Raw genomic sequence first — 14,582 nt, forward strand, 5'->3', positions numbered from 1 at the left:
GTGTCATTAAGATGGTAATATTTTGAAATCCACGGCGCCCATTTTTGTGATGAAGGTCTCCAAAGAATTCTTACAAGATTATTGAACATATCCTATCATAAAATTTTAACAGTCTTGGCCAAAAATGAGAAAAAAAAGTAAAAGAATTTCCATGTTTGATTTAAAAAAATCGAACAAAAAATCCAATATGGTTGCCTTTAAATGCTTATAACTTATGAACGCCGCAACCAATGTTAATGTTCATGGTCTTGGAATGTAGCTTAAGACTATACCAAAGTTTTTTAGATTTTCGAAAAAAAATTTTAATTTAACAAAAAACCATCGTGAATTTAAGTTCGTCTCATCTCTTTAAAAAAATTTAAATGTTCTAAGAAGAACAAAAAAAAAATGATAACATCCAACCGTTCTGATGGAAGTCTAAGCGATACTGAAGAATTTTCAAAAATTTTCAAGCCTTTTATACTTTTTATTTCAAAATCCAGCGCTGTCTTCAAAATAAATAAAAGTAGTAGGAAACTTCGTTCTTGTTGATTCTCATCAAATCGAGGGACATTTTTCATAGAAATTTAAATTGGAACAGAGCCGTCGCTTTTTTCAATTAAAGTACACGGGATTTCGATTTTCGGGATTTTTATTTTCGGGATTTCGTTACACGGGATTTTGTGAAACGGGATTTTGTGAAACGGGATTTTGAGTTACGGGATTTTGTGAAACGGGATTTCGTACCCAACCCTTTGTGGCAGCTCTCCAATCATACTTTTCTATCCTATAGTACTCGTATAGTGTTTGCAGTTTTTTTTTTTTTTTTTTCCATTTTGTTTTTGTTGCTTTTTCTTTTTCGTCTTTATAACTTTTTTTCTTTTTCTTGTTCATCACTTCAACATAGCTGTTATTCACATTCTAAAAGTAAAATACGACCTATTTCAAGAATATTATTATGTACAGTGGGCAAAGCATTATAAAAAGTTTATATGTGCCTCTATAGTGTATATTATGCCCCACAAAAATAGAAAAAGTCAAATGAAAAAGGATACTGAATTTTAAACTATGTTTGATTAAGGTTGTTTTGTTTTTTTTTTTCCTTATAAGAAATATGGAAATAAGGAAAACATGTCACAGTGTCAAATAGATGGAAAAAAAATTTAAAGTTTTCAAAAAGGAAAATAAAAAATAAAAATAAACTTACTATGCATTTTGTTTGCACCTTAACACAGAAGTTTTGACATGTAATTTTAATAAATGTCAAAAATGTTTCTAGTTTTTGTTTTTGACAGGAGTGTGTTGTGCGTTGTTTTGAAAATGCAATTTATGAGTTTTATACGAAATTTAATCGACCCATGAAAACTCTTTGCTAATTGTTTTTATGTGAAATATATTTTCGACCATACATCCCCTACTCAAATTATATGTTAAGATTTAAGAATACAATTATATACATTTACATAGCTATGAGCTTTGGATTTGGATGTTGCTGGTAGTACTGTCAAAATTTTAAAAGCGTGCAAGTGAAAGTTGACTCAACTTTTACTCGAGCGATTATTCCTACTATGGCTACATTTTGTTAAAATAGTAAACTTTTAAATTCAAACAGAACTACAAGTTACAGGCACACTAGGGTGGGTCAAAAAAATCGAAATTCTTTTTTTTTATTTGGTACTCCGAAAAATCGATTGCTAGACACCTCTAGAATATACAAACCAAATATGAGCTCTTAATATTAATGGGAAGGTCCTCCGCTTCGCAATTTTCCATTTTTACATCAAGCTTCTACTAAAAAAAAATCATTTTTTTTAAATCGATTTTTTAGCAAATTTCTTTACAAATTCTTGTAGGAAATTGAGCGCTCTACAAAAAAGGCCTTAAACACTTTAAAAATTCGTTTTTTGTTCTTAATTTTGTAACAAATTGTAAAATTATAATCATCAAACGCGCAAGACAAATTCTTGTAGGAAATAGATTGTTCCACAAAAAAGGTCTTATTAACTTTTTTCATTAATCTAACTATTCTAAAGATACCTATTCGACGTCAAATTAAAAAAAAATTATAAAAACATTTTTTACTTTTCAAAATTTTCTAATTCAATGAAAATTCATTATTTTCAAATTAACAAGATATATTCTTGTATCGGCTTAAACGTTCTATAAAAAATTCCTCAGAACCAAATTGATTGCTTTAACCGTTTAGAAGATATGCATTGCGATTTGGATACGAATATCTTTTAAACGGTTAAAGCAATCAATTTGATGCCAAGGAAGTTTTTGTAGAACGTTTAACCGCCTACAAGAATACATCTTGCTAATTTGAAAATAATAAATTTTTAGTGAACTGGAAAATTTTTAAAAGTAAAAAATGTTTTTATAATTTATTTCAACTTTGACCTCGAATATCCTTAGAATGGTTAGATAAATGAAAAAACATACAAAGACCTTTTTTGTGGAGCAATCCGTTTCCTACATGAATATGTCTTGCGCGTTTGATTATTATAATTTTTCAATTTGCTACAAAACTAAGAACAAAAAACGAACTCTTAAAGATTTTCTTGATTTTTGGACCTCAAATATCTATTAAACGGTTAGATAAACGAAAAAAGTGTTTAAAGCCTTTTTTGTAGAGCGTTCAATTTCCTACAAAAATGTGTAAAGAAATTTGTTAAAAAGTCGATTTAAAAAAAATGATTTTTTTTAGTAGAAGCTTGATGTAAAAATGGAAAATTGCGAAGCGGAGGACCTTCCCATTAATATTAAGAGCTCATATTTGGTGTGTATATTCTAGAGGTGTCTAGCAATCTATTTTTCGGAGTACCAAATCAAAAAAAAGAATTTCAATTTTTTTGACCCACCCTAAGGCACACACTTGTACAGTTAGGCGCAAAAGTCATCACCCTAGCTGAATATGCTATAATTTTTGCAAATGGAAAGCAATGTCAACTGTCGATTTATTGCAAACAAAAATAAGACGGTAAATAAAAATATTGATAAGGTGGATTTAACCACTCAAAGATCTAAAATTAATTTTGTTCAAATATTGACCCACTTTTAATGGATGTAAGACAAAGGTTTATTTATAATTCCGTTTGCAAAGATGTTGTCGTGTCTTGTGACCTCTTTTTACCGACTTCCAAAAAGGAGGAGGTATTCAATTCTGTAAGTCTGTATTTTTTTTTTTTTTTATGTTTGTTACCTCATAACTTTGGACTGAGTGAAAAAAAAGTGTCATAACCTTTTTTAGGGAATTACAAACCCTGTACAAGTCTTCTATATTTTTTTTATAGCTTCCCCCGTTTCAAAGTTATATTTAAAGACCAACATTTTTGATATTTAACCTTGAATAACTTTTTATGTACACATGGGGTTTTTGGGGACTTTTCACATTTTACTTTAATCGATGTTTCAATGCTCTGTACCAATCTTCAGTTCTACGTGTATTATTTCTGAGTTGAATGTCTATTTTGACCGGACCATAACTGATGAACCGCCACACCGCCGCGGGGGTGATCAATTTAAAAAAAAAAACTAAAAGATCACCTGACGATAAAAAAGCAGACTTCTACAATTTAATACGTTTTCCTTGTCGAGAAGTCGCATCCCAGACAATTTAATTACCTTATCAAAGCACCGTACGTTTTCACCTTCTAATGTCAGATGAGTTTAAAAGTTGATTGTTAGGTCATACAAGGCTGGATATTTTTTTTTTATTGGTGATAATGATAAGACATGATAAGCGATGTGCATCCTTAAAAACCAGAAATAAAAGTCTCTGGTGAATGTTATCCCAAATATGGAAAAACTTCTTTAAGCTTTAAACCAATCTAAAAATATTTCGACTTCAAGGTAAAATCCGTCAAGCATGTGAAAGATCATTAAAAAAAAGTAACTTACTGCCATATTATTCACTAGTTTAAAAAATACATCTGGATGTAAAATTGTCAAATGTCAAAAATAAATCCAAATCCAAAATAGTTATCCCGATTTTAACTACGAAAATAGTTTTAAAAAATAGTTAAAAATGACTATGTTTTTTCTCTGTGTGATAGTGAATATTATGGATTTGGAATTATTTTTCACATTTCAATTTCTTTACATCCAGCCCGACAAACAATTTTTGGTTCTATAAAGCTTTAAAGATGCAATTGTTGCTTCTATAAAGCATTATAGAAGCAAAATTGTTAGTAGGGAGATGTATTTTTTGAACTAGTGAATAATATGGCCGTTAGAAAAAAACATATACTTAGGCCCAATTTATTGACTCTCCATTTAACTTAAATTGCCATTAAAAAAGGAAATTTTAAAATTAAAAACAAAATTCGTTTAATTCAGTCTCTGTTAAGGATTTTTTTGAAGTTTGACATCATTAACTAATTGAGCATTAAATTTAAAAGTTCTTTTAGTTAAAAAGCCAAATTCGACCTTTTAAGGGGGATTTTTAGAGCAAATGGAGGTTTAACAAAGGATTTCTATTTATTCACTCTCCGTTAGTGTCAAATGTCATTTCAGTTATTATTTCATTATTATTTTATTTGAAAAAAAAATTGTTCGTGAAATATGTAAGCTAGGAAATCATTTAAACAAAAACAAAAATTATGTATGTACATTAACAGTCCAGAATACAATATTTTTGTAGGGACATTATGTAGGTATTTATTCATAGGTATTTATTCCTTCAAATCTTCAAATTTAAAAAAAATTTGATTTGTCAAATTTCTGCTCTTGACAGTTTTATTTTTCAAAAACTAAAAAATCCCTAGGATATTTTTAATGGAGTTTTAAATTTAAAGTTTCCATTAAAAGTAAAGACTTTAACTAAAGTAGAGTGAATTAAATGAATTTTTTAATGATGTATACTTAAAGGCGTCAATAGTAAACAACGCTATTAACTAAAACGATAAATTTCAAAATTTAATGGAGGCTCAATAAATTGGCCCAGTTTTAAAAGAACATGTATTTGCTTTGTTGATTTTGTTGTTCACATGATGTGTGACACAATTGGATGTGAACTGTATAACACAGAAAAAAAAATTAAATTAACCACAATCAGTTGTAATGTATTTTCACTACTATCCAGTGCTGTCTCTCGTAAAAGAATTTTTTTTTTGTAAAAACGACATGACATCAATATTAACGCGTGAATATTTCTTTCTCGCAAAGTTCTGCTCAATTAAGGTATCTTATTTTGAAGTTTTCTATAAAAATATAGCACCAGTTATTCTCATCAAACTTGTTCATATGATTGGTCCCAAAGCTCGCACAAAAACCTTTCTTTAATTACATTATCTTCCTCCTTTGTGGGAGCATGTGCAAATAAAATAAACCCTAAACATCAAGACCTTTCTTTAAATCCATTCATTCATTAAAACTTTTCCACTCTGTGATTAACCTTCTTTATCTTTATTTTTTTTTGTATATATTTTCAGCATAATGGTACAAGAAAATAACAACAAAGAAGCTATAAACAAAAATGCTTGCACGCCACAAATGTCATCAGCTTGGAACTTTTACAAGAATGTTCTAAAGTCACCCAAATATATCGTGAGTTTTTTTGAGTTGGTTGAGATTTTAATCTCAACTTTTTGTTTTTGTTTTGTTTTTATTCAACTTTTTTTTTTCAAAACTTTTATCAGGTAGCTCCTATGGTAGACCAAAGTGAACTTGCATGGAGAATGCTTTGCCGGAAATATGGTGCTGAACTTTGTTATTCACCCATGTTTCATAGTAATCTTTTTTCAAAAGATCCTAAATACCGAAAGGAAGCTCTTCAAACATGTCCCGAGGACAGACCACTAATTATTCAGGTAGGTATTTAATTGCTATATACCTATAAAAAAGGAAGAAGAAACTTTTGTATATGCTTTGAAGCTGGAGGAAACGAACTTAAATTGACATCAAAGTGTACTAACTTACCTAGGGGAGAGTGGGGCCAAATGTAACACTTTTTTCTAAAATCGATGGTTCTCCTACAAATTTGAAAGTGGGTCAACCAGACCTTTTTTAAATTAAAGACCCATGTTTTAGCTCCAAGATCCATCATAAAAATTTAGCAAAACATAACGGTAATGTTGAAAAATAAAGCTTCCAAAAAAAAAATCGTGTTGTTTCAACTTACCCCACATACGGGGCAAAGTGTAACACATACCATGGTAGGTTGTACCAAGAACTAAAAATAAGAGAAAAATACCTTTATTTGTTTATATTTATTTATTTTTAATTAATAACAATAAAAACAAACCTCAGTCATGAAATTTTGGTGCAAATTTGTAAAAAGTGGAGCAAATCCAAGATTTCCAGAGAAAATTTGACAGTAGTCTTAAATAAAAGTTATTAAAATTCATAAATTGTTTTATAAGCTTTATGAATTCAAGTGGTGGTTCAAAAATGTGTTTCCAATTTCAAAATAAATACAAATTCAATTACAAGCATTCATATTCAGGGTTGTAAATTATATTAGGTAAACAATTTTTCAGTATAGGTAGGTTTTTACATGGTACAACTTGCCCCGGAAAAATGTTACAACTAGCCCCAGCATGAAATTTGGCACATAAAATCAATTTAAAAAAAAGCGAAACTGATATAGACATAACATATACACGCAATTTGAGCCAAAACACAGTTGCATATAACAAAAAAACACTTAGCACTCTATCTTTTTCGGGTAAAGAGGTAGACCAAAAATAAAATTTAAAAAAAAAGTTACAAACATGCATTTTTTGGGCACCACTAGTGTAACTTTTAACCCTGTCGTCTAATCTTCATTTGAAGAAAATGTGCCGGTAGATATGCAAAAATTGAGCATTTTTCTCCTTTACGCGTTTCTTAATATTGAAAGGAACATCGCTTTTTTTAGCTGTTAATTCTTACCCCTGTTACATTTAGCCCCACTCTCCCCTACTTGTATTTTAATTACATAAAAATTTATACAAAAAAAAAAAAGAGGAAAAGTTACAAAGAGGGATTCGAAGTCGTAACGAAATAAACTAGGTCATGGTTTTTTCCTTTTTTTTTTTAAATTTTTTTTTGCAATACAAAGGTAAGGTAGTGTGATAAGTGAAAATAAGTATTTTTATTCAAGCACTCCTTAAATCGATGTCAAGTATAGATAGAGAGACGACGACACAACAAAAAACTGTCCTCGTTTGGGTGTTCATTTTCACCATCACCTTCAGGTGTTATATACCTACAAGTCTCTTCTGATGTATAGTTAACATTTAAAGGGTTGGCATAGTGTTGGCTTGTCCGAGGTTATTTTCGGACTTACTGAAATACGACCTCTTGTTTTGGTTTTTAATTATATTTGCAATAAATTTTGTGTTTTCATTTTGTATTTTTTTTTTTTTTTTTGTTTTCTGTTTTGTACACAGTTTTGTGGGAATGAACCGAAAACCATACTGGAAGCTGCACTTCTGGCACAAGAACACTGTGACGCTGTTGATATAAATCTTGGTTGCCCACAAGCCATTGCCAAACGTGGGCATTATGGATCTTTTTTACAGGACGAATGGGAATTACTGGAAAGCATAGGTAAGTTAACAAACAGAGGGATATAGAGAGAGAGAGAGAGAGAGAGTCCATTTAAAAGGATTAGCAGGTGGTTTTGGTAATGGTATTATGTTATTAAATTAATGACATCAATATTAACGAACCCAACGAGTGTTACTCCCACATGTTGTGTGTGTTGTAGGTATGAATGACCTGATAAAATTCGTGACAAATGGCATTTTCATATTTTCGGATTTCACAATATCATACCGAACCCGAAAAAAATTGTATATTTTTGTATTAATGTGGACATAATTAAACAGGGTGAATATAATTTAATTCGACAAAACGTTAGAGTTTAAAGATCATATTAAAATTAGATGGGGGCAATGGTCAGTGCGATGAGTTATTACGCCAGAATTCTGGGTTCGAAACCCGGCCTTCACCAACTAAAAACAGGGGTTCTGAGGAGATGAATTGAAAAAAAAAACCTGTAAGAGTAGAACTGTCAGGAAAAAGTGCATACTGCTCGATTCGGACTCGGTAACGCGGTAAATTGTAGGTTCCTTGTATTCTTGTAAATTATTTAAACATACACAAGAATGGTTGAGAGGTTTTAAGCTGGAATTACACGGTTACCGTAATCGCTTAACGCCTTGACACTCAGGAGCAAAACATGTTTACAAGAGTAGGTATCATTTCGTTTGATCGTGTACAAAAAATGCTGTCAAAGCTGAAAGATTTCAAAATTGTGGCCCAATATCTTTAAATGAGGGTTACATATTGTATTAACAATCCTATTAATTTGGTCCCTTTATCACAAACTGCACAATTATTTTTCATACTTTTACTTTTGCACCTTACTCCTTTAAAACATTAATTTGTATGAAAATTCAATACAAAATAAAAGGAAGCTCTCTAAGTTTTTCGTAAAAATTCAACATTCCATGGTAAATATAATTCACGTTTTGATTGTTTTTAATTCTCATAGGATTAAAATTTTATTTTATCAAAATTTTATCAACCTAGGAGTACTTGGTAATATTCTGACTCTAGCTCTTTGAGTAAAAGACAATTCATAAAGAGTCCAATAACTTTTTACATGATGGTCGAGACATTTTGGTATTATTTTTATTCGATCGGGCGTTAGAAAATACCTCGAAATCATGTATCATATTAATAAAAATGTTTCATTGCCTATATATGATATGGAACAAATTGAGTGCAACACAGAAAAAGTCTTGTATCTATCCTTCCGGATGGAATACAAGTTGACCCAATGTCTCAAAATAATTCTTATATTGAGTACTACCAACGATGTTAATTTCATGCTTTTATCACAAAGTTCACGATTGAACTCTTTTTTAATGCTAAGCCGCCTCACTATAAAAAAGAAAAGGAATGATATTCTCGATTAGAAGCTCTTCTCCCGAACACATTTCCCCGATAATTTCCATTCAGAATAGGGCTGATTGTGATAGCCACAGATTTTTATAGCGCTGATCTGTTTTCTCATTTCATTCTTAGGCTAAAAAATGACAAAACAAAAAATGTTACAACAAAAAAATCGATAGATATTTAAAAAGTTTAAAAAATTTGGTCTCATTATGGCGTACTTTAATTTATAAATAATGAAATATGAAATTTAAAAAAAATTACACTAACATATCAAAACCTATATAAAATTTTATAGAAGCTGCATAAAGCTTCGCTGATATCGTTCTGGGTGGAGAAAGTAGTAACTTGTAGTAGAAAGGGTAACTATCTCTTTATAAGTTCTTAAAGAAGCTAAGAAAAACGTTTACCGAAGTTATGACTTTTGACAGAAAGAAAAAATAATAGAAGATTATCTTTTTTTTTAATTATTTACTTAATTACATTTTAAGCTTATAACATTATGACATTCTATAAGTTTCATATTTATGTGAATATGTAATGTTATAAACATTTAAAAAAAAATACAATTTTACTTTTGAGATATTACATTTACTTTATCATAGTAAAATGAAATTAAAATATATATGTAAGACGTCATCCAAAACCTATTATTGTTAAGAAAAACATTGAAAGTATATAAAGCTTCGTTAACAAATACTTGAAAAACTATTCAAGCATCAGTGTAAAAAAAACAGGTCTTTCCTATTTTTGTAGTGTTTCCTTAACGAAGCACAAAAAGCTTTAAATATTTAAATATTAAATAGTGGAACAACTAAAGCAAATTATTAGAAAACCCGGCCGAACAGCTCTGATTTTGACGATTTTTTTTTTCAAACGTAGGTAATTAAAAATACTATAAAGTCTATAGATTAAAAATTGACGATGTTGCCGTATTGTTTTTTTAAAATTAAAATTAATTTTTTTTTTCAACAAAACCATTTTTTTTTTTTGCTTAAATTTCATAAAACAAATGATAGCAAAAGATTCTCTAGGTAATTTAAGAAAAACAAATATGAGAGAGTAAGGGACAATCTTCCATCGTTTAAGCGATAAATGCAATTTTCTCACAATCTGACTTCAAACACAAAAAAAAAATATTTTGAAAACAACGGCAACACCTACAATATTTTAAAATACATTAAGCCAGAAGTTTATTTATATCTCTTAAATTTAAATCCACTAAATTTAATTAAGAGTTTTTGAAAAAATGGTCCTCAAACTCAGAATTAAAAAAAGAAAATGTTATTAAAAAAATTTTAAATGACTTTTTTCCAAACTTTTTCTAATAAAATATGAATTTATTTAAAAAAAAAAGTTTGCTCATAAATGTTATTAGTTGAATTCCGAAGCAGAAAAAATAATATATATCACACTTTTGAAAAAAAAATTGAAAATTACTTCAATTTCAAAGGGCTTTTTTGATAAAAACTGAATTTTTGCATTGAAATGATTGATTTTCTCAAAGATTTTGGCAAATAAGAACTTCAAACTTTTGCTATTTAACTTTCAACAATAAGGGCTATTAAATAAATAAAAAATAACTTTATATTTAAATGTTGAACTATAAAAAATAAGTTAGGTAATTTTTTTTCAAAACTTCTATTAAAAAAAGTTCTTCGAAAATGAAATACTTTCTAATTTTTTTATAAACTGTAATACATATTCACATTTCCTTTTATACTTTCAAATCATAATAAATGTGGCCTAAAAAAATTGAAAAATAAATGCATTTTATATTATGAAAAAGTTTTAAAAACGACATGTTAAAATTTTGTCAATAATTTTTTTTTTTCAAAAATCTGAGTTCAATTATTACCATTCTTTCTTGAATTTCCTAGACAATCTTTTGACATCAATTAATTTTTGAAATTTAAGAAAAATTTTTGAAGGGCTTGGGAATTTGGTATTTTCTTTCCTAGCCAAAACATTTAAGCACATCCCAAAGAAACCCAAGAATTTTCGTATGGTTACTACGTGAATCATAGTATTTTTGTTTAGGCTTGCTATTTTGAAGCTTGTACTTTTCTGAGGTGACTCACGTGTTACATGTCAACGATCTAATAGGTCCACCATTAATTTTTAATTAACTTTACGGTTTTACAATATACACTGACTTCCAGATTGTTAAGTGAGCATAAAATAAAAACACACAGTTAATCATGTATAGCGAAACAGAAGTCGCACAAAACTCATTGATGAAATAATTTTTGTTCAAGCTTACTTTAGAACTCATAAAAGGTTTATTATTTTAACTGTCATTATAAGCATTTTTTCTACAAGCATGTTTGAAGCTCATATTCATATTTAAAATTTCTTTAATAGTTTTTGAACTAAAAAATCCCAACGTGTTTTTGAAGTGCCGAGAAAGTCACGTTCATGTGTAAAATTTTTAGTTACACAGCGTCTTGTGGAATTCGTAACACCAAAAAAACGCTGCCCATGGCATATTTCATACAAATACACTAAGCGTTTTTTCTTGCCCGTCGAACGTTGGTTTGGGTGAGGAGAAGAGTTAAGAAACAAGAGTTCTTATATGAGATTTTTCAGATCATGGAAACAAAAGATTTTAAGATTATGTAGATCTTTGTTTAGAAAAAAAAAAAAAAACACCTATGATTCATAAAAGAATCACCCTGTTAAAAGATAAATATAAAATTCCATCACATTTTTGCAGTAAAAACCCTCCATAATAGCTTGTCGGTTCCGGTGACATGCAAAATTCGTGTTTTCGAAGACAGACAAAAGACAATCAAATACGCTCAAATGCTCGAGGCAGCAGGATGCCAGCTGTTGACTGTGCATGGAAGGACACGGGAACAAAAGGGGCCACTCACTGGCATTGCTGATTGGAGCTACATCAAGGACGTGAAGTGAGTTATGGTTGCGTGTGTCCTTAATGAGGTTTTCTATATCCTCGCATTGGACCAACAACAACGAACACACACAAAAATATATTTTTACTTTTTCTTTTTCTCTTTATCTTTATCTACCTTTAGGGAGAATGTTACTATTCCCATGTTTGCCAATGGAAATATTCTTTCGTTAGAGGATGTCAGTAGATGCATAGAAGAGACTAATGTTGATGGGGTTATGTCGGCCGAAGGCAATCTACACAATCCAGCAATTTTCATGGGAATCACACCAAAGACCTGGGACATGGCAAATGAGTACCTGAATTTTGTAGAATTATATCCTTGTCCGATATCATATATTCGAGGACATTTGTTCAAAATATTTCATCACCTGTGAGTATAGTTTTTTTTTTTTTTTTTTGAAATTTTGTTTAAAAAAGAAATATAAGAATCTTATTTGCTTTTGGGTATATGGCATAGCAAAACTAATACTGAAAGTCAATATATTGGAATCAAGCTCGTTAGGACTTTAAGTGATTTTAAATGGGAGGAAAGGTTTCCAAACAGTTTAAATTTTAGTATATCCTGAGGAAAAGTTCAACTCAAATTGGAAACATATGTTGGAAGAAAAGTTTCTTTTTGATGTGAATATGTACTTTGTAAGATATGAACTTTCTATAGTTTTTTTTTATTTGAGCTTTATAAAAACAATGAAGAAGAAAGTAAGGAGTGGTTATGTTTTTATTGGGTTTAACCCTCAAGAGGTCAATTTGAGAGGAATTTTATAAATGTAGAAAATTTAAAACTCCTTAGAGAGCTTTCTAAGTTGAAGCTGATATAATATTGCTTATAAGTTATAACAATTAAAGCTTAGCTTAAATTGACTATATAAAATATAAAAAAAAATGAATCGAAAGTTCAAAACAAGGCACCGTTCAAAAGATGTAATTACGACTTCGATAACTTTTGAAAAATTAAAAACTAATTTTATAGCATGTACAAATTTCAAATTTTGTGTTAGTAAGTAGTAGGCGGAAATTTCCCATAAGGATTTCTAAGATATCTGATTTTTTTTTAAACGTTCCAAAGCAACGTGGAACCTATGTTGCATTATGCTGATCAATGTTGTGTCAACACTTGACATAGAAAATGACTATACAATTCACAGGAACTTAATCAATTAAAGAAACTTTAAAGCTTCAATAAGACACCTGGACCTAGTTCGACTACATGTTTTCTTTTCACCTCCGAATTGAGATGTTATGTCTTCTACTCTTGCCTTACACTTTACTATATTTGGGCCACTACTTTTTTCTTGCATGTATTCAATCCAAAAAAATTAAATTTCGAAAAAAATCACTTACCAATTTTCTACAAATTGATTTTCAAAAACAATGTCATTTCCAAATTTCTTGCAAATTTTTTGAACTTTGTATTAACCTCTTCAAAGATACAAATGTGTTTGTTTAGTTATTTGTATTGCAATTTTTTTGCGCAATACAAATTCGACTAAAAAAGTAAAGTACCTTAAAATTTAATTTCTAACATTTTCCAGTAGATCAAAAAACAATATCAATACTGTCAAAATTATTAGTCCCTTTCGTGGTTTTAAATCCAAGTAGGAAAATAAAAAATTCGCTCAAATTTTTCATTTTCTTTTGAACTCCGGGATTTAAAATTTTTTTTCCGCCTCGAATTTGAACATCGCAATTTATGTAACTTTATAAATCAATTTATTTTGTATTTTTTAATGTACCTATACTTGTTGTTAATTATTTCTTAAAAGTTGTTACATATTAGAAAAAAAGACAGCAAGAACTGATTTCTATTTTCATTTTTCAGAGCAGACTTTTGTAAAAAAAAAAAATTCCCTCAGACCTCATCAAATACCTAAGCTTTTTTTTCGTCATTTCATCTCAAATTTAGAAAGATAAGCACGTGAAAGTAAATCACAACAGCCTATATAGTATTAAAAAGAGAAATTATTTCGCACCTACCACTTCACCCAAAAGTGAATCTTGTTCCCAAAAAAAGAATAACTTGTTCTTAAATTCAGTGAGAAATGTGAACTTATTTTCCATTGTAAGTAAAAATATGTCCCATGTAAAAGCCGCAATCCCTCTCCCATATTCTTCTATTACTAAGTTACCGTGAATACTTAACTTAACAAGATATCTCTTCCTTCAGAAATGCGGCATTTTTATATATCTCGAATGAGGGCTTATTTCTGTATTCCAATTGCAATAGTCACCGTGAAAATGATCTAAAATTAAGTTTAAGCTTGTTGATGTAGCTTTAGATTTAGATGATGCAGTAAACTCTGAAACAGGCCCCTGGTGTGCCTGTTTTTGTTTTTAATTTAAGTTAAAAAAAAAATATATTTACCTACCTGGTATGCAAAGAAGAAACAAACATAATTTGGGACAACTGTGGATTTGTTTTAGGGTTGGGGTCAAAATTCTGCCGGGGTAAAAATTCTGCTTCCAAAATTCTGCTTTCAAAGTTCTGCTTTTCAAAATTCTGTTTTTCAAAATTCTGCTTTTCATAATTCTGTTTTTCAAAATTCTGCAAAAAATTAAAAAAGGGTTTGGAAAATGTTAAAAAGCGCGCCCTTTTTAACATTTTAATTTTTTGCAAAATTCTGTAAAATCATCTTCTTGAAAAATGATCTGCTTATTTGATTGGGTTGGGGTCGAAATTCTGTATGTTGCAACATTCTGTATTGAAAATACTGTATGCCAAAATACTGTATGTCAAAATTCTGTATGTGCAAAATGCTGTAGGAACAAAATTCTGAAAGTCAAAATTCTGTATAGCAAAATT

General features: G+C 29.5%; 1 protein-coding gene across 3 annotated transcripts in view; it reads left to right on the forward strand.

The window, feature by feature from the left end:
* The window catches only part of LOC129914428 (tRNA-dihydrouridine(16/17) synthase [NAD(P)(+)]-like), a 134,922-nt gene that overhangs the window by 118,044 nt on the left and 2,296 nt on the right, over positions 1-14,582 (forward strand). For all 3 annotated transcript variants that reach the window (XM_055993710.1, XM_055993695.1, XM_055993703.1), the window contains 5 exons: positions 5,412-5,526; positions 5,619-5,789; positions 7,353-7,512; positions 11,582-11,777; positions 11,904-12,152. In XM_055993710.1, coding sequence (XP_055849685.1) covers positions 5,416-5,526; positions 5,619-5,789; positions 7,353-7,512; positions 11,582-11,777; positions 11,904-12,152 — 887 coding nt within the window. In that variant the 5' untranslated portion in view covers positions 5,412-5,415. The remainder of the gene's footprint in view (positions 1-5,411; positions 5,527-5,618; positions 5,790-7,352; positions 7,513-11,581; positions 11,778-11,903; positions 12,153-14,582) is intronic.

The sequence above is a fragment of the Episyrphus balteatus genome, chromosome 1 (genome assembly GCF_945859705.1).
Source record: "Episyrphus balteatus chromosome 1, idEpiBalt1.1, whole genome shotgun sequence".
Classification (NCBI taxonomy): domain Eukaryota; kingdom Metazoa; phylum Arthropoda; class Insecta; order Diptera; family Syrphidae; genus Episyrphus; species Episyrphus balteatus.